At 35.2% G+C, this 21,525-nt stretch overlaps 1 protein-coding gene across 7 annotated transcripts in view; it reads left to right on the top strand.

Annotated features, from left to right (window-relative positions):
- The window catches only part of PACRG (parkin coregulated), a 262,236-nt gene that overhangs the window by 135,399 nt on the left and 105,312 nt on the right, over nucleotides 1–21,525 (top strand). For all 7 annotated transcript variants that reach the window (XM_030022008.2, XM_030022009.2, XM_030022014.2 and 4 more), the window contains exon 4: nucleotides 11,577–11,748. In XM_030022008.2, coding sequence (XP_029877868.1) covers nucleotides 11,577–11,748 — 172 coding nt within the window. The remainder of the gene's footprint in view (nucleotides 1–11,576; nucleotides 11,749–21,525) is intronic.

Raw genomic sequence — 21,525 nt, 5'->3', positions numbered from 1 at the left:
CCAGCCAACAACTAAGCACCACGCAGCCGCTCACTCACTCCCCCCCACCCAGTGGGATGGGGGAGAAAATCGGGAAAAAAGAAGCAAAACCCACAGGTTGAGATAAGAACAGTTTAATAGAACAGAAAAGAAGAAACGAATAATGATAATGATAACACTAATAAAATGACAACAGCAATAATGAAAGGATTGGAATGTACAAATGATGCACAGTGTAATTGCTCACCACCCACCGACCGGCACCCAGCTAGTCCCCGAGCGGCGATTCCCCGCCCCCACTTCCCAGTTCCTATACTAGATGTGACATCACATGGTATGGAATACCCTGTTGGCCACTTTGGGTCAGCTGCCCTGGCTGTGTCCTGTGCCAGCTTCTTGTGCCCCTCCAGCTTTCTCGCTGGCTGGGCATGAGAAGCTGAAAAATCCTTGACATTAGTCTAAACACTACTAGCAGCAACTGAAAACATCAGTGTTATCAACATTCTTCACATATTGAACTCAAAACATAGCACCGTACCAGCTACTAGGAAGACAGTTAACTCTATCCCAGCTGAAACTAGGACAGTGGAGGAATGTCCAGTAGTTTGTGCATCTTACTTACATTTGTGACTTGATTTTTAAAATGGAATAGTTTAAGTCTGGCAAGAGATTGACTAGATGTCAGTGTTTTGCTTTTTAAATTGATATTGTGTTGATTTCCTTTCAGAAGTTCATCAAATGTGCTGACAGTAATGACTTGCTTTGCCATATTTTATGTAACACAATTTGCTGTGACAAATTATTTCCTCTTCTGAATCCATACTATAAATCATTTAGATTTTACTATATTCTTTTAAAACATTGTAGATCTCAGCTTCTGTGTGTCCATTGGATTAATCGTGGAAGGGGTATAACCAAAACTAGCAAACTTAAATTCATCCAAAATGAGGTGAAGTTGCCCACCAACCTTCTATGAGGAGCAGTCCTCTTTGTGACAGCTCAGATAATTCTGTTCAGTGAGCAGAAACTTTTATTTACCTCCAGTCAAGAACTCCTAAGTAGGCCAATGTGGCACATTGCAGCGTCAATGTGGCACATTGCAGCGCCAATGTGGCATTAATAGACCAGAATGAGTCACCAGAGGATGACCTGACCTTCTGTGGCAAACACCTTCCTCCTGGAATGCTCCCCTCAGAGAGGAGAACAGACAAGGTAGGATTCATTCTACAGACAGAGCAAGAAGAGAGCAAGTCTCATAAGGGCAGCTCCGGACCTAGAGACAGAGAACTGTTCTCACTGTTCTTACTTTCCTCCTGAATAAGCCTCATTTTTTTATATGAACTTAATGAACCTCTCCCCTGAAGCTCTTGGAGAAGATTGTGTTACTAGAGTCCATAAAAATCTTTATCATCTTTCCTTGTCTGGCACTGTATGTATCACTTTAAGTCATCTTACAAAATGGTGTTCCAAAATTCAGAATGTTTTATGGCTTCCAGAAGATTCAAGGTGGTAGCAGTTAGGAAAAAGTATCACAAAAACTAAATTTAAAAAATTGTTCATTTTTTTTCATGGCTTTAGAAACTTTTATTCAAGCAAGTACCCATATTAGAAAGTAATCTTTCTTAATACTGCCTATGTTGTTGACCTTTGCCTCGGGGGGGGGGGCATTTTACAAACCAAACCATACTGTTAACTGCAAGTCTTTGAAATAAGAACCACCTTTCCTATATGTTTGCATAGTTATCAACATCATTTGGCCTTAATAGTAATCAAGGCAATTACCAGAAAATGCAGCATTATAAGTTGCAAAAGTAATTTATAGTTTTAACTTTTCTATTTTGCATTCTATCTTTATCACATTGCTAAATCATTTCGCCAGCCAGTTTAAATTCTTTGCAATATACCATAATTTCTATCATTCTGAGTAATACTTTTAATTTAAAATTGTTGTGGCCTGTGATAATATACTATGCAGCATCATTTCTGCTAATCCCCAGGGCACTCCACCATTAGCCTTTTTGCTGCTTCTACTGAAACCAGCTTTTAATTCATGAAAGGACTTCATTTTGCCTCCTGTGGCTACTAACTTAATAACCTCCTGAAAAGGACTCTATTGAAAGCTTTTTGAAATCCTAATTCAATATCTACAGAGCCAGATATCCTTTATCTATTATTTTGTTAACTCTTAAAACTGTGCTTTAGATTGCTTTCAACAAGCTGAATCTGCAGAGTACAGTCGACAGATTTCTGCTCCGTGTCTAGCAAGCCTGTTTCATAAGGGCAAGAGACATATAAATCCTTTAATTTAGTGTTGTAAACCAGCTTCTCAGGTCTTGCTAAACTTATGAGACAACCAGTTAAGTCACTGGGCTCTTGTGCATGTAGGATGCTGATTATACTTCTGAGAAGTATAGATTATTTTTAAAAAATCAACCTGAAAAGTAGGTTGTTCTCATTAGGACAATTATCCAAATGCTGTGTGAAATCAGTAAGATTAACTGTATAACCAGAAACAAATGAATAGACTGTGGACTATGTCTTCCTTCCTGTTTTGTACAGTTTTTCTTGCTTAATAATAATGTTATCCACAAATATACAGTTACACCTTTGGAGATTAATAAAATGTGAGGGAGGAATTTTTCCAGTGTTGGTGGTATAGGAATAAAACCTAAAAACTTGCAGACTGGAACAGGTGTATGATAGGTATGATACTTTTTTGCTCTGACAATGCTCAGAAATCCCCCATGGCAACACATTTTTGGAATTTGTGAGCAAGGCTATAACATGTCTATTCCTGTAGGGAACCATCAGTAACCCCTTTACTTGGCCAAGAATAAAGGGAAAGACTTAAAAAAAGAAATAGCTTAATCACGTTTATATACAGAAACACATTTGCTGCACATTTGTTTTTGTTGCAAAATGCAACTATTCCTTGTTTGGAACAACTTTGAAATTGCGTAAACTCTCCAAAGTAAGATATTAGTGGAGACTCACCTTAAATCATTTGAAGAAATATCTCTTCTTCTTTTCTGTTGGGGAGAGTGAACACAGTACCACTGTTTTATTCTATTTATTATGGCCATTCTGCCCACTTTCCTGCCTAGAGATAAATGTCAAGAGTCAGAAGCTGATAGGAACAGTCTCATAGAATGCTCTTAATGTAGAAAAATCACTATTCTAATTTGCCTTTGAGCTATTTGGTTTTGTCATTTTTATTATATTTTTAAAAATTATTGTGTGTGAAAATGCAAATGATAATGTTTAATGACATGTTTTATAACCTTCCACAATTTCTAAAGCCATAAAACTGCCAGTTTTTTACTATGTGTATGTCTGAAACTTATGACAAAATTGGATGGATGGACAGCTGTAGTTGTGCATTATATTGTAGAAGGTTTTCTGGTATTTTGTGCTATGGTTTAATTATTAAAACAAAATAAATCTTCAGATAGTCGTTTTTTAACTTTTCCCCAGACACTTTTTGCTATGTGCCTTTGTCCCAATGTTCCTGTTTATTTCTAATTTTTCTGGTTTGTGTTATTTTTATTAAAAACAAAGAATTTCAAGTTAATTTGACAGACAGCTTTGCATGAATAATTGGTGAAGAGAAAGGAAATGAATGCCGAAAAAAAAGAAAACAATTACTTGGCCACTAGCTTTCTGAATGGGATAGCATCAGTTGATACTATTCCCTGATTTACCTTCGCAGTTAATTCTTGAAAAATAACGAGTGTTAGGTTTCATCTTATTAAAACAGCAGCAAACATTTTTTTCAGCAAAAGGTGAATATTTTTTCCAAAAAGTCAATTTTAAATTAGTTCTATACTGACATACTGCATTGTATGTGTTTCGCTGGGATGGACAAACTGGCCCACTCTTCTTCCAATAAAGTTTAAAATGAACTCCATATTGCACAAAGTAAATAAATGAAGAACGATATGTCTTCCTCAAAAAGGTAGTGGGAGAGTCTTGCAGCCACCTCCTTATTGTCCTTCTACCTTCAAACTCTGCCTTGGAGAGGGCTGGATTAATCTCTACTTAGCCTCCTACCCTTGCCTATTACTGGGACAGTATTATCCCCTTTGCTTTCCTTTTCAGAGAAGAGGTGCCCACTGCTGTCTAATTAAGTGTCTGCAAAATTGAGAGTTTCTTCCTCACAATGATAATCCTTTGTGTGTTCTATAGTGAAGGAACTTCTCTGCATCTTGCTGGTGCCTAAGTGCAGCTGCAGGGAATCTCTCAGACGGTGCAGCTGAGGGTAGAACTTAATCTACTACAGGTCTATGGACCCCTGAGGAGTCATTAATTCCCATTCACCTCTCAAAGTAGGTGTATATAATACATATAATATTGCATGGCTATTATAAGTGCAAATTATCTTTACACATCATGTAATGCTCATATTAGGCGATTGCATATGAGCGAGATTAGCAAAATGTAGAGAGGTAATGCCTCTCTATCTTAGTCTAAAGTTTCACATTTATTGTGCTTGTGGAACTCTTACAACATATTAATAAATCATGTAAGGAAAAAAAATGGAACAACTGGGTGTGTCTAACAAGGTGTCAGCAAGTCTTTGAGCAGCAATAAGAATGTAACTATATAAGCATACATTCTGAAGTAGTGGAGATACTTTCGTCTGCCAGTGAGGTTATCGTGTGGTCCATTATTTGCTTCACACAAACAATTCTCGAGTACGTTCGACATTTGTCAGGGACATGTTTAGAGAGCACTTTTCTCAGGGTGCATTCATCTTCTATTTATAATGCTTCCCATAAATTAAAAGAAAGCAATCCTTTAAGCATAGTCTACAGCTATTTGTTGTATTAGAAGAATAGTATATTTTACATGCTTTTTTAGAAATCAGGTGACTCAGATAATCTAATGTGATGAGAATCCAAATAAATACAAACAAGTTAACACTTAATTTCCTTTACTTTTTTCGGTTTGGGGTATTCCTATGTATCAGTTTGTCCCTGTCTTTCCAATGAAGATTTAATAGGAATAAAATCTGGATATTTTATATTAGGGCAAATTGATGATAATAACAGGTAAGGTCTCACAACTGCCTGGTGTAGTAGCATTAATGCTTTCCTATCTACACGAGAAATATCTCATACCTTTTAAATAATATTTGCCCTTTTCATATCTGCATCATAATCGTGGCTCATAATGATTAATTAGTCTGCTCAACTCTTTTTCCTGTCTTACTATATCACACTGATGAACTCCTATACTGTAGCAGAAATCCTTGCTATTAGCCTGTCACTTTAACACCGCATGTCATACTATAAGGCCTATATCTCATAATCCACTTTTTTTTTGTCATCCTGTTTTTTCCTGCATGATTTGCTGACCCTCCTCTATATTGGCAAGACCTGCCTGCTCTGTATTATCAGTGAAGTGTGTATTTATAAAATCTAAATCCAGGCAGTACAATTAAAAAGATTTATGAAAATGCAAGGGGAGAATCCCCTCCCCCCAGAAATGTCCTAGATTATCTTCTGGATGGCATAGCTAACAGACTGTTAGAGATTCACACATGTAGCTGAGAATCCATTTCCTAAATAAAAATTCTTAGGTTGCATTTATAAGAAGAGATTTCAGGTTGGTGTTTTACCCTCTCTCTAACTGGGTAGGGGTTTACCAAATTTGTATCTTCCTTCTCCTTGCCCCCATTTCTCACACAATCATTGATCCTCTATTTACTTAGGGAATAATGTGACCCTCTTGTTGACTATTAATTTTCCTCACCTCTGTAACCCTAGTAAGATTAGATTGTCACCTTCAGGTGTGGCAATTGAAAAGAAAATGTTTTGGTTATCATATGCAAGGCTATCACCATTGCTAGTAGCAATTGTTCTCCAAATACTATCTGTGGAGTATGTCTGCCATAATGACACAAATTTGAGTATTTGATTTTCAATAACGTTGCAGAGGTCTTGATCATATCCAGTTCTAGACATTGTTGCTTACACTAGATTATGAATAGACTGGTTTTGCCATATTGCCAAACAATTTTGATCAAACCAGTTCTGTTTTAGTCATGCTTCTCATTCATACGTATCAAGCATGAGCCAAAAGTAAGTGGATGCATTTTATTATGAGTGTTTCCCCATAATTTGAAAAGAATCCACATGGGTTAGGCAGCAGTGTCAGCTGAGAGAAAGTGGTGGAAAAATGAGGGAAAGAGGCAAATGAGGCAATTACTCGGCAGGTATAAAGAGTTGCATTGCTTCATTTTGGAGCTATATGTAGAAGGAACCTCATTGTGCAGATAGGAATAATAGCTAGAAAATAATTATCAATTATATGCCCCTAAAATGAAAAACAGAAAAGAGCTTAGAACTACATTTACTTTAAGGTGTGCATCATAGCTGGGAACCTTCTCATATACTCCTCTTCAGTGTTCTCAGACTTAAATGTTAATGTGTTCCATCTTCATTCAAAAGAGCAATAGGACATCAAGATACAGAGACTACTATGGAAAATTGAATTATATCTTGCTATATAAAATATAATAGAACAATACCTCTCCCTAGCTTTTCTCAACTATTTTTATTGATGAGAGCATTGGTCTTGTAACTAACATGGAGGTAATAGGGAATGCAGTAAATTCAAAATTATTATCTATGTAACATTTCTGTATTCTTTTTTAACATGAAGTGATATTTCAGAGCTGAATTCAGATAGCCAGTACAGTAAGACTCCAAAAACATTTCTTATTATTGCTTCTTTTAATTTATGCATGGGAGGCAAATATTGTCTTTTGTCATTTAACTTCTTGTGGGAAGTTAAGGATCTACAGAATATGTTAAAAAGGCTCTACATTCAGTTTGACTAAGTTAAAAGTTTTATGTTGGGGTGTTTACCTAGTTTCTCCCTTGCCGTTATCTGTTTCTCTTTGAGTTTGATAGTCTTCCACTTCTTTTAAGATAAATATTCTATCATTTCATTGCAGAATGCAAAATACAGGTACAATTTCCCTCTTTTTTTTTTCAGTAGGACACAAGTAATGAATTAAACTAAAACTCTTTCAATAGAGAATCTTAGTAGTATAAGTCTGTGCAGTATGTACTGAAAAGTGAAATACAGCAGACTAAAAAGAGAATAATTTCTTGCTTTAAAACTTGTAGAGACTAAATGCAACAGCAGAATTGAGCTTTGAACCATAAGTACCATAAGCAAAGTTACCATATTAAATACTCCATCTAATCAAATCTAGAAAATACTAGTGAGCATTACTTGCTCCATAGTGAAGATTAAAACTGACATCCCATTATGAATCAAGAGACAAATATACTAAAAGCAAAAAAACCAAAAACTTTGAAGTGCACAGGTTTCATCTTGACTATGGGTAGAGGATATTGGAAGAAAAAGAGAAACCTTGAAAGAAGGTTGAAAGAAATCTTGGAAGAAAAATCAGAAAGGAAGTTCAAAACTGGGACTATTCAAGAATGTTTCTGCTTTTCTCTTTCCATTAACCTAGAAAAGAGGGAAGAAATACCTCGTATAGAATGGAAAACAAATCTTAAAAGGAGCTATTATTTTACCAAAGAATCCTTAGAAAATCTTTACAATCCTTACAAAACCTCCTGTTTGTCCTTATCAAACCAACAATTCCAGAGTTTCTTTTACTATACCTAATTTTAATGCCTCAGATAAAGATGTTAAATGAATACATAAAAAGTTAGATACAATGTTTCTAGGAGATGAAATCCATTTTTTGGATAATCATATCAAAGACATATCATATTATGTAATCAGTTGTGTGAAATGAGATGTATCTTAAACGCTACCTTCTAAAACTCAGGTTTGCCTTATAGATTACCAGATTACTTTAACTATGATTATTTAAGAAAGGCCAATGACATCCTTATTGTCAAAGTTCCATACCTTAAGTTCTCTCAAATAGCTTGCTTGCTTCAACTAACAGGCAGATCAGCCATGAAGCTTATTTTTACTATTTAGAGCCTAGACTCTTTATCTGGGTTTTCATTATCTCAGCAGACTTGCCTCTCACTATGAGCTGCTTCATAAGAACAGATTTTCTGCTGGACAAATTAACTGTGATACTGCATTAGTTTCCTCCCGTCTTGTGCATTGGTTATACATATTGATAAAACAACAATTATAAACGGTATGTTGGGTTTTTTTCAACTAGGGAGCTTGTCGTATACATAAGTAGCATGGAAGTTTCATGAAACAGAAGATTTTACTGATTATAATACAGTTGTTTTTCTTGTGTGATCATATTTTATAGTAATATATCAACTTTTATTAATTGGCCTATTTACTGAAAATTCAGAGGCTGGGTTCTTACAACTTACAAACCACTAGTATAGAAGTTCATAATAATTATTGTGAGATTTCTTCATAAAATCCATAGTTGCAACATTATTGTCAGATGTGGACAAGTTTTGCCAAGAATTTGAGCTTTAATCAGCATTTTTTGTGGGTGGATGTTAAAAACAAAAGAATTTTGTGGGCGTAAACAGAAAAATCACATTTTTCTCTGAACAGCTGTATAATAGCCACTTTTAAAAGCTAAATAGTAAACACAGAAGGAAAGGGTTTCATACCATAGAACGTAAGGCAAAATATTTCTGGCTTCCCTATTGTGGGAGTTATTATAGAGCACAAAATGCTAAGTAAAAATTGTCTGCATGCTTGGACAGCTGACACTTCAAGAAATGAGTTGGAAATCAGAGTCCTTTTCAGAGCCATGCCAGTCGCCAACCACTTATGGCTTTGGAACTAATTGAGAAGTGAGGTGTACACATAAATGCTTTATGATCTACAGCTTGTCATACCTATATTTTGTAGAGGGTTTTTTTTCATAATAAAGCTTTTGTGTCATATGTATGTGTAAAAATCAGATCTGTTTTTAAACCCAGAAATCATATTAACCTTAAAGTTAATATATCATTCCTATGTATATGTAACGTATAACCATAAGACAGAGTTGGTAGATAAAGGTAATATCTTTTATTGACCCGTTATTATCAATGAAAAAAATTGGCAAGAGTTTGAACACGTAAGCTTTCTTTACATCTGAAACAGAAAAAACGTATTTCAAGGGCAAAGAACAGCTGAGAAAAATTGGTCAGAGTATCAGAAATATCACATCTTTGAGAAGAAGGATAACTGGTAGATACAGTTAGAGGAGATATTAGTGAAGAGTAGAAGAAAAGAAATGAGAGATTATGTGTTGAGCAAAATACTTGCAAATCCTGATTCAGTAATCTAACATGGATGTGTATTCATCAAGGACATTTTTCCATGGAAATAGTTTGTAATTTTGCAAGAGTTGTCAAAAATCTATGTAAGGAATGGATTCTAAAAAAAAAAAAGACATAAACTGATGAAGGTGGTTTTCCTTCTGAAACTGCCCCCCCAATTTAAACACTAACTGTATCTCTCTTTTTCACATCTAAAGCTTTCCCCAGACAAAAGTAGCTGTTGTAGGTTTTGTTTTCTATTTTCTGCAACAAGAACATTAAATAACAAAAAATGCAATCTAATAATCTTATAAACTACAAATTAAAAGTTAAAAAGAAAAATATTGAAGGATGTCTTATTGTCCTATTGACAGAAAACAGGAAAAAATTGCTGCTTCTTGGTCCTGCTTTTTTGTCAATGATTTTTTGACTGCCTGGCCACTTCTTACCTGATACAGGTTTCTTGCTGTAATGAACAATTTGACCTCTGACTTAGGCTTGTCATCAGAAGTTTGTAGTTGCTATATTACTGTCTTCTGTTCTCAGTGACTTTGGGGGCAGACTTCTTTTACCATCTCACAAGTATTGTCCACAGCACGCTGAATGTCCTTAAGAAATACAAACGCCATCAATTTAGGAATTTAAATGTCTTCCGATTCTTGTTTCGTAAAGATCTTCATATGTGGTTGCTTAGTATAGTTATTTTTTAGCTTTCTTACTAACTGACCCTGTGATATTGGTCCTAAAGGCATTTGATAAAGGCCTTTTCCCTTGTGAAACAAAAAGCCAATGAGCAAAAATTACAGAGAAGGCATCACATATGGTGTGAAAATAGGAAACGTGGGTTTCATTTGTTCCTTCTTCTGCATGGTTCATTACAGGGACTTGATTTAATTCACATGGGTGAATAGGTATTACACAATTGTTCTTTTTAGTCTGCTATAAGAGATTAACAACCAGTGCATGTGAGACTGTAAGTATGTAATAGGCACTACGTCTGCCAGTAGTGAGATGCTCACAGCAAATGTAAAGGACTTACTTTCAAGTATCTGTTCCAATTAATTTTCACTTATCATGGATGGATCGGTTTCAACATGAAAGATTGAAGCAGTCAAGTCAGTCCATAGCTAAGCGCAAGACCAGGATTCAGATCTGCTCAGAGTCAAGCAGAGAGGAAAATGAACCGAGGTTGCAAACAGAGAATGTATGTCTGCTGCTTGCTGACTATGGGATTTACCCGAGAAATGTAAAATCCAAGTTCAGTTCTTGGCTGCTTTATTTCAGACTTTTCTTCCACAGTTCAAGTGAGAATGTGATTACTGGCCCCAAATCAAGGGCTGGGTATTTGTTTGCTTAACCTGACAAATTTTTTTTAGGAAATTTGGAGCTTCAGCTTGGTCTATGTGACAAAGCTTTTTAGGTGTGAAGGAGGAAGCATCTACCCAATTCCAAAATATAATCCCACTGGAAAAATAGGGTAACAGCTAAGCAGTGTTTTAAAGATGGAAGTGGATGCCTAACAAAGTGGATTGATCTCCAAGTGATTTTGAGGATCATATTCTGTTCAGCGAAAGTGCTTTCCTGTTGAGTCACTTTTAGCTGTATTCAGAGCTTTGACAGGCTGAAAGCAAACAACCTGTGGTTCTCGCTGGCTATCCTGAGTGTATGTAACATCAGAGTGCTGATGGGCAGAAGAAGGAAAAGGGAAGAAAACTAGGATAGAGTGCAAAACCCCTCACAAAGTCTACAACTTGGGAAGCTTAGCAGACTTTGTATTTTATGATTGGAGGGAGATTCCTATTAAAAATAGGTACCAAATTTCTCTACTTTTTTTCACAGTAGAGACCCATGGAATTTCTTTAGAATTCTGCTCCTGAAATTAATAAGAAATAAAATTAGGTCAATATTCTAGAAAGTTGGGAATTCTGTACAAATATTGATACATGCTGGGTATTTGTTGGTTACAGAATTCTTTCTCTTATTTCTTCTTTTGAGTGTCCAAGTGAAGATGTAAAGATCTGATTTTTCTGAAATAAAGAGAATGTTATTCTTAAAATGGCTAGTTTGATTCCTATGGGTAGCTTACAAAGTAAGGTGTATAAGCAAGAATATCAGAATCCAGTACTAACTTATCAAAAAGTGAAAATATATGGGAGCATATTCATTTTCATTCTTTTCTTTAGGTCTAATATTTATGGATTTCAATATCTGGCTATAAACCATATCTGAGACTTAATGATATTCTGCAATGATACAAAATGAATTATTATTTACTAAACATACCTGTGTAGATGGCATGAATTATCTGTCAGCCTGATCACATTGTATTAGTATTGAAAAATTGCATTTATTTGTTTATTTATTTTGTATTTTCAGGTAGAGATTGAAAAGCTGGACTATCATTACTATCTGCCTTTGTTTTTTGATGGGCTTTGTGAAATGACATTTCCATATGAGTTTTTTGCTCGTCAAGGAATCCATGACATGCTGGAACATGGTGGAAACAAGATTCTTCCTGTCATTCCTCAGCTCATTATCCCAATAAAAAGTAGGTGAACATGTGGACAAAAAAAAGAAAAAAAACTAAAATTGCATTTATATAGTGTAGATTTTTGACAAGTTGCTAATTAAGCAATAAAACATGACAGGCTGTATGTTTCATGGAGATTATTGCAAACATGAGTAAACTGTAAGGTGTAAAGCCAGAAGGCTTATGCATTCAATCCCCTGGTATGTGAGGTAATCCAGAAGAATAGTAATCCAGTCCGGTTAGTGTTTTTCTTATTTCAATGTCGCTCTTGGTCTTTGGAAATGTGAAGTGACATTTTCTTAGCTGATTTTGTCTATTTTTTATGTAAATCCATTACTTTATAAACCAATTCATCTAAAATGACAGGAGAAATCAACAGATGAAACTTATGGAATTATGTTTCTTTTAGTCCTTTTGTTTATTCTACAGTTGTCCGGTATTTATTCACTAGATATCTTTTCTATCGTCATTCTCATTACTATGCATATACATATATCTATCTAAGTTGGTAGTTCTTCCTGACTAATTAATGTTTTATGTAAAATTCTGGCATTTAAAAATATTGATTTTGAAGTTTTTATATATTCAAACATAGTTTTTTGCAGAAAAATTATGTGAAAGATAATAAATTATTTGCATACAAGTGTAATACCACTAAAACTAAAACTTCTTTTCTTGAAACACCTAGTCTTTCAGATATACTGTTTTGCCCTTTCCTGTTTCTTTAGATCAGTACCTTGAGGAGATATTATTCTGAACCATCATCCTTCTTTAGTTAGGTATTATGATTCTTAAGTCTGCATGCTGCACCTATACTAATAGATGTTCATATTTCTTAAACTTGGGTTCTGTTTTATCATTGATCAGTAATGGTATCATTGCTGTCCTTTGTCCTATTTTCCTGAGATGATTCAGCACCCACGCTAAGACAGAACAAAACAGAGTCATCGTATTTGTGATACAGAATGAATAGAGTCAGATACAGTATTGCAAAAGGGGGAAGGGAATGTAGTTTGGAGCCTGATAATATTGAAATAATAGTGTTGGAAGGGTCAGAATTGTGTTTTTTTTCATTCAACTTATTGTCCATTTAAGAAGATTAATTATAGATGTCATTATCTCTATCTTCTGTAGATATTGAAAATGTCAGAAGGAATATATAATATTCAGAATTGTTACTCTGTAAGTGACACTTGTGAAAGGTTAGGAAAACAATGTTACAGTTCTTTTCTCTCTAAAAGTGAAACACATAAAGAGAGGAATCATGTCATTTCTTTAAATCCATATTTCCAACACCACCCAAATATATTTATAGTAGTATCATTTTTTTTGAAAGCTGAAATCATTTCTGCAGAAAAGACTGCAAGTTTATGACAGCAGCTACTCAGTTAGGATTTAAAAGTCTTGCTGAGACCAGAATCTAGCTTAGAAATAATTGCCTGGAAGCTTTAGCTGTTGCACAGCTTTTAGCATTAGAAAGAGACTACTAGGTAAGGATATTTATATGGGTTTGATATATAGTCTGTTAAATCAAGTCGTAATTTATGATGCTGGAACACATTCAAGAATCTGCTAGCTAAATGTAGTTGTTGGTTGTGCTTTATTTTATTGTACAGTGCTTATTTTTTTATTTTAAAAAAACTTCTGTATCAGCTTTAACGTGTGAAGAGTTTAAGTATTATCAATGATAAAGGCCTCTTCCTAATTAAAGCCATATTAGTATTTTAAAAAGACACCACCATCTCAAGGAATCTGAAAGTGTGTACTTCTAAGAGTTTTAAAATTTGCTATGACTGTGTAATATAGCAGTGTAGTCAGAGCTATACATTTCTGTGACTCAGCTGCATCCACAATAAACTCAGCTATGTTTTACACATATTACTGTCTCTAAAGTGTCCCACTGGGTGAGTTATATGTGATTAACCAGTCTTCTTCTAGACCACTACCATATTTCTACTGTGAAAGAGTGAATCAATTGATTGTTAGGCAAGGTAATATATATGACGGAGTGGAAAGATATAAAAGAAAGACAGAAAAATAACTCTACAGATAGAATGCTTTTAAAAGCAGTTTTCTCTCCTGCAGGTTCATCAAAGGAAAATATTAATAAAGAGCTGCTCTCTAAAAACATTTTAAATTAAATATTAGAATTCTGTATTATACTTGAATAATTTAAGGGCAAATCCATCCTCCACCCAACCTTGCTTAAAGTTCGCACTTTTTGAACACTATATCATTAAAGATGAAAATTACATTATTTAATGAATCTGTGTAATGAGACTGTAAGCCCAAATCCTTTCAACAAATTTTCTTCTGGTTATGCAAATAGGCAATGACTAACAAAAGGTAGACAATTGAAATTAACAGGTCCAGTTTCTTTCCTAAAATACCTGAAATATGATTAAAATAATACGGAAGAATGATACTTAATTGAAAAATAATTGCTTATTTTTGTTTGTCATATTGAAAGGCACTCTTTTTTTTGGAAATTCAGAGGAAGAAAAAAATCTCAGGTTGGAGGCATTGATTTTTCAAAGAGAAAAATGTTCAAAATATATTTTGATTTCTCAAAATAAAAATTCAAAATGTATTGTACGTTGCAGTGGCAAAACAAAATAAAATAGTTTATAAATATAGTCACTGCATGGCATAAAAAACAGGAAAAACAATTTACCTGTAGATGTCAAACTTGTAAGGAATCCAATGAAAAATAAAAAAATGCAAAATCAGAAAATGTGAATACTTTAAGGTGTTAAGACTTTTTACTCCCTTTCACAGAAGGTGTAGGCAAACCCATTGTCTGAGTTACTTGAACTAGAGCAAAGATTCATAAATTGAGATATATGGCCAATAACAAAATACTTTGTAGAGGTATTATGAAAGTTCTGATGCAGAATATCTTCTTTGCCAGAAATATGCGTATTGTTATTTTCACATTGCAGACAGGTAAAGAGGTAGAAGAAAGCTACTTTTGCCCCACGTCGCTGTCCTGCATTGGTGGCAGAGAGCAGAACAGAACCCAGACACACACCCCTGGGGCAGCAAGCAAAGCTGCCTGTAGGTCACGTGAGAGTTCCCTTATTTTCGGGGAACAAGGGGGTCTGTCTGGCCCCCACCATGTCTTTCGGTAACGCACCAGTGTATCTTAAAACTCACTTGTGGCTTACCATTACCTATAGCCAGTCAAGAACAGCCAGGAAAATGGGTGTGAGCGTGAGAGATGCCTATTGTACCATGTGCTTTTCAGTGGAAAAGTCCTGTTCTAAACTCTGCGTTGTCATGGGAATGTAAAATCCCTTTTTATACTCATATTTTGGGCAAATTATTGCTTTTAATATTACATTTGCCATAACAAATGCCAGATCAGAAAAGCCGTAAGTCCTCTTGCTTGCTTTTATTAGGCTTCTTCAACTCTGAGATTCCTGACCGCAGAGTTCCCCAGATTCAACATGAGACACACATGCAGACATAAGCACTGAGAGGGCAGGATGTTTCTACACCTTTGCCTGATATTTCTATAAGTAACATCAGGGACATCCAACACAGTGTGTGGAAGTACCTCCTCTCCTTTCAAAGGCAGCGAGCATGCTACCATTTACATTTTCTTTGCTGGCAACGTAGTTGTAGGAATTTCCAACCCTTTTTGTGGAGCAACTCCATGAATCTCACATCTAGATGTATTTAAAAAAAAAAAAAAAACACCAAAACCCCCCCTAAAATTAAACCAAAATATTTTCAGAGTGGTGTTACTTTGAAACTCAGATCATTTCAATAGTCTAGTTTATAGTTGCACTGTCACAAATGAAGGAATAGTACACAATAGCACAGAAGTTGGAGTAAGTGAGTAGAGATGATCAGTAGGAACATCTTGATATAGCTTTGCTAATGAAGAAAATAATGTGAAATTAAACACTTAATCATCTTGGATCACCCACTTGCCAGAATCTTTTCTGTTCTGTGCTGTGAATCCTAAAATGGACGCATAGGCAATCTGAACTTAGGCCTAGAAGCCAATAAAGGTCATGTCTTTGCACTTAAATTGTAGCTTAGATGGAAGTACTGTTTCTACACAGTTGCAGTCAGCAGACCAGCACTTCTGATTGAGTCCAAAAAGAATAAACTCCATCCTAAGGAACACTGAAGTTTTCCTTTTTGAGACTTTTTCCACGCTGTTAAAAATCCCTTCTGTGACACAGTAGATCAAGGATACCTTAAACTTTGTTGAAAATGGGCAACTGAGGGACCTTATCTAATACCTTTCAGAAGTCTAAGAAAACTGTATTATCAGACTTTTCTTGTCCATGTTCTTCTTCTTCAAGGACTAACAGTACATTTAGAACACTATATTAATTTCTGCAGCACAGATGTCAATATTACCGGTCTTTGGTTCCCCAGATCTTCCCTGAAACCTTTTTTTTAAAAATGGTATCCCATTTCATTGATAACAAAGCTGTTTTCATTGAGAGGGTAGGTACTCAGTGCAGTTTAGTACCTTGAGGCAGCACAGGGGAAGGGACATACATCTAGGAATGGATGGAAACTCTGTAAACTGGCATAGTCACTGAGAAGGTTTTTGGGACTCTATTCTCAGTGTATTCTTTATACTACTTAATTAAACAGGGCCTGCAAATGTTAATAGGAATCAAGTTTTATAGGTGCTGATCTGGTAAAGCACTACAAGCACAACTAAAGCTGAAAAAAAAGCCACTGATGTTCTCTTCTGTATTCTGCTAGATTATATTTTCTTGCAAGTATCAATGATTCAGTTATGGATCTTAGACTTTTCTGCACCTTAGGCTTTGGTATTACAGGACAAAGTCTTTGGTGACAAAATTGGCCTAAGGTTTTCATTCCTTGCCCCCTATTCCTCCTTCCCATCACCTCACTGCAACACATTACTCCTTCAGTTGTAGATCTATATTGTAAATTCGATCAGGATCTTACCTGACTTTAAAAAAGTACAGAAGACAAGGTGGTTATTCTGAGTTTTATTCACTCTTGGTTGAAACACTGTGTTTTGTAACAGCCTTCATTACTGTTCTGTAAAATTAGCATAATAATTCTACTGTATCAGTTCAAGTAGTTAAGTATTATGCATTTAGAAAGTTTTGGACACAATTTTCTGTAAGAGATGTATGTATCACTTTAATCAATTGCATTTTGAGAACACTTCATGTTAGCAGTTCTTTAAACCTGACTCTGTGAATTTAAGAAAAGAAGCCCTTGATCAACATGATTAAGTAGATCACAGGAATCGAAGCATCTTTATCCTGAGTGCTTGTTGTCCTGCAGGAGACCTGCTCTATGTGTCTTGTTCTGCTTCAGGCAAAGAATTTTCTAAAAGAGGTGCCTCATTTACCGGTTCAGGGGGAGAGATGAATGCAAACTAAAGTGGTTTTAATCTTTGGTTGTGAGACCTAAATAGAAAATGGAAACTGTCAGTGCATTTCTAAACATAGATTCACAGGTGTATTTGAAAAAGGGGTTGAATATAATTAAAGGCCAGTGCTAATTAAAGAAAATTAAATTATCAACATAACTTTGAATATAACTACCAAAGTCTAAACTTTAATATTTAGAGAAGAGATAGAAGTTTGGGGAATCTGATTTGATTTTGTAAAGTTTAGGCTGTCAATGTGCTACCTGGGGAAGAGCATTCTGATTCAATCTCTTCTGTGAAAATACATTGTGTCATGGAAAAGATCCACTGTATACCGGGAGAAATGCTGTCATGTTTCCTGGCTTATAAAGTGTATCAATCCCAAAGATGAGAACTGTGGCTCCTATTATGGGCAACATTTGAGACTGAGATAGGATTTTCCAAACTGCCACATAAAATATGAAAATAAAAAATATCAACTTACATAGCTTCTAGGTCTTTTTCTTTGAGGTATTAGAAGTGTTACTCAAGGAAAAGAGTTGAATGTTTTAAAATAATAATTTCTGTTGCTTCATATGTAAGCTGCTTCTGTCTAAAGGGACGAGCAAACAAATGGCATATATGTTAAGAAAAGTCTCTGCTCTTAAAGGAAATTAACAAAAGAAAATTCTAAATTTACATCAATTGCCAATAAAATTTAATGAAAAAAGTGCACTGAAGCTGTCAATGAATTTGTATTGTATATCAGCTCATTGCTAACAAGCTTTAATAAACAGCACTGTGAAAAACCTCCATCCCAAAAACATTCAGTTTCAAATATGCTTTCAAATTTCATAATTATCTATTACTGTGGCTTTGAATTGTAGAAGCACAGAGCTGACTCAGATACTGAACTTTTACACTAGATATTTAACCTACTAACATTTTAAAATTCTCTTTTATTTAAGAAACTTATGATGAAATTCAGAAAATACTTGTTTGGAAAAACTGTAGCAGTACAAAATAAAATATGTTTGAAGTAAATACTTCATTATACACTTGCATCGAGCAATTTTTTAAGCTGGAGGGTCTCCTGGAAAAGTGTGTATCCTAATCAGAAGCAAAATTGTCAAGTTTATATACCATTAAATGAGAAAACATTGGAACTACCAAGCAACAGAGTAAACTTACTGGGTTGGTTTTTTTTCAAAGTTGCTGTTTAAGAAAATTGCACAATGCATAGCATGTAGACTAGATGACCAAAAGGGAAATATATACCACTGAGGGAGCCAAGTCCTCTAAAAACCCTTTAGGGAGCAGAAGGGTATCTTTAACTGAGAAGAAAACGGTCATTCACTTTGCTATTCTTGTGAAGATCCATGTCTTACAGCAAACTTCTAGGTAAAGAGGCAACAGCCTAGCATGCTTTCAGATTGGAATACTTTGGATATTATGCATGTTTTGTTTTTTAGGGATATGTAGCTGTACTGTACTAAGAGTGTGAAATGGTCAGCTTTATTCCTGTGTAAGGATACTAGTACTTTCTTCCATTTCTGTTAACCTCTGGATATCACTGACATTTTTCAAAATGTTGAAATGTACTTATTTCATCTACTGTTTTAAAATTTTCTTCCTTTGATTCATGTGGCAGAATGGTCTGTAGTGATGGTAGTACACAGAAAATAATCACCAGATTTTAAAAAGATAAACATGTTTGAAATTGATATATCCTTGGGGCAGGGACTGTCTCTAATTAAATGTTTATACAGTGCCCGATATAATCAAGCCAGGAGCTGGTTGACTGCTATGCATGCCACAGTCCAAATATTTAATAATAATAATAACAACCATTCTGCAGTCAATTTGATCTTACTTTTGATATTTGCAAGTGTTTTCCTAACACACACTGCAGATTTTTGCAATTCGAAGGGCTTCAGGTTCAAATTCTGCAGTCTGTTTGATTCTACCATATCCATCACTTTGGCACTCAAAATCTTGATCCAAATTCTGTCTTTTGTTTTGTGTGTCAAATGGAGGATGGGATGCCCCATGTTTTGAGGGAGGTGGGACAAGTATCCAGCTGATATTCTAGCACACAGATGAAACAAGTGCCAGTGATATGTTTAAAGTTTCAGAAAGCATCCCTACAGCACAACTCAGATGTAAGAAAATTTGCATGACAGGTTCTGTGATGAGCTGTTCTTTGAAAACATTCTGTTGGGTTCAGTATGTGTTCAGTTTGCTGCACTGATTGGAACACCTTCTCAGTCATGAGGCATAATTCATACTCTTGACTTTATTAAGGAATTAATCTTTACCAGGACAGTCTTGGCTTCCATTCAAACCAGGGTTGTCTTTGCACAAGACAGAACTCTGAAACAGGAAACAGTGAAAACCTTTGGGAGCCACCACCTGCAGAAAAAAGTTCCTCCTAGGGGTAGTTGGACAGCCATTTCCACTTTACGTGACACTGTCTGCATGCCTAAAAATAAGGTCTCTCATCCTCTAGGACAGCTTCTATAGTCAGGAAGAACTATTCCTGGAAGTGGGTACAATTTGTTGGTTAAGGATTAAGAAGTTGTGATTTCTGTCATTGATTAATTTTTATGTCACTTAAGATAATTATTAGGGTTTGTATGAATAATTAATTTTATTAATTTTATTCATGTTTGTATGAATTCATTCATACAAATGGACACATATTCATTCATGTTTGTCTGAATAACTAATAAGTATTGTACTGAAAATCACAAGTGTTAATGATAATTTCCGTATTAGTTTGGTTAGCTACTGTTTCTGTGTATAGCAATTTAGTCATGAATAAACCTATATGTTGGAACGCTAGAGCTTCCTCTTCCAGTCACTCCTTTAAGACAATGAATAATGCCTGTTCCTCTGTAAGAGAATATTTTCCTGCCTGGGATTTGGACCTAATCTTTAAAATTATATCTGGGGGTTTCTCTTTGCTAAAGCAGCCTTGGAACATCTACCCAAGAAAGCATAATTCGGAATAGCCAACTACTTCGCTGCAGCTTAGTGAGAGCATGCTGCACTGATGGACTTTCTGTCCACACATTAATATGCTCAGAGACAATGTGAAATTAGATGTAGCCTGATGATTGCAATAGGGCCTGGAAGATAAGAAGTATGGAATTCAGTCTGTGTTTTCATTTAACAACACTTCTTTAACTTGGAATAACCCTACGATGCACTACAGTACCTTTATACCTTGGGCTCTCTAACTCTGTTGTTTAACAGGAGTTTTAGTATGCTGTTCATAAGCCTGCAAAGAGGCACGAAGGGAGTTTACTTACTAGTAGATTTTCAAGAGTTGCCTCTGCACATTCACACAGCCAATCTGCCTTGCCCTTGCTTTAGAGCTCTAGCTCTGATTTTTAGCACTCCACAGGCATGCGATAAGAAGCAGCAGCGGGTGGGGCACAGTGCATTTGCTTAAAGAGATGGAAAAACTGACACTGCTCCTGTGTGAGAATACTACTTCATTCCCTATGAAATGGCATTCCTGTGCTCTGACAAAACTTAGTGCCAGAAATACTGAACCCTATTACTTCAGTGTGAAGAGGCAGTTCTTGAAGAAGTCGTTAGTAACTCATCTTCAAATTTCAGTGTGTTCTTTACTATAATTTTTTCCAAGTGCTTATACTTACATTATGTTATGTTGAATCACATATTTATATACTTCTGTGGCTATAAAACATGTAGCATTGAATATGAGCTTATCTTTTATAGTTTTTGCTTTCCCAGTGCAATGATGTAAATGTCTATGTAAGTGGGCAGAACACTGGAGAATTAGACCAATATATAATAGCGTACCAAATTTGACAACTGCTTCCAGCTGCACAAATTCAGAGGACGTTTTATAACTAGAGGGATTTTGCAAAGAAAAAAAAATATATTTCAAGCATGACTCATTTTTAATTACAAAAGAGAATGCAAAGTACTTGCTTTTAGTAAAATTAAAAGAAGAGAGAAACAAAAGGTATTTATGAAATGTCTTAGTGTCATAAGCTTAGAAGCATGACACTGAAAGCTAAGAGAAAAATCTAAGTAGGCAAGACAAAATCTTTTTTTTTTTTTCTGGAATGTTTGTCTTTTAAAAAAAGCCTACAAGGTTTTTTTTGTGGGTTTTTTTTTTTCCTATAAACATTTGCTTCATTGTACTGATTCTCAGAATAGTAGGAATTGTTAGTTGAATGAATAAAATGATCGTGAAATAAATGAGTACAAACATACAAACACTAATTGTTGCACTAGAATGTATCTGTTGTCAACCTTTGCAGGTTGTCTTGCAGTTGTACAGTTCCATTGGCCCCAAATGGTACTTACTGAACATTTATTTTTTATTTGTTTGGACCACGCCAGTATTACACAGGCAGCATGAGGGAATAATGAGCTGCATTCTTTGGGTTACTGAA

Source organism: Aquila chrysaetos, chromosome 8, assembly GCF_900496995.4.
Source record: "Aquila chrysaetos chrysaetos chromosome 8, bAquChr1.4, whole genome shotgun sequence".
Lineage (NCBI taxonomy): Eukaryota > Metazoa > Chordata > Aves > Accipitriformes > Accipitridae > Aquila > Aquila chrysaetos.
Note: the sequence above shows the minus strand (reverse complement) of the source record. Positions and strands in the feature narration are given on the sequence as shown.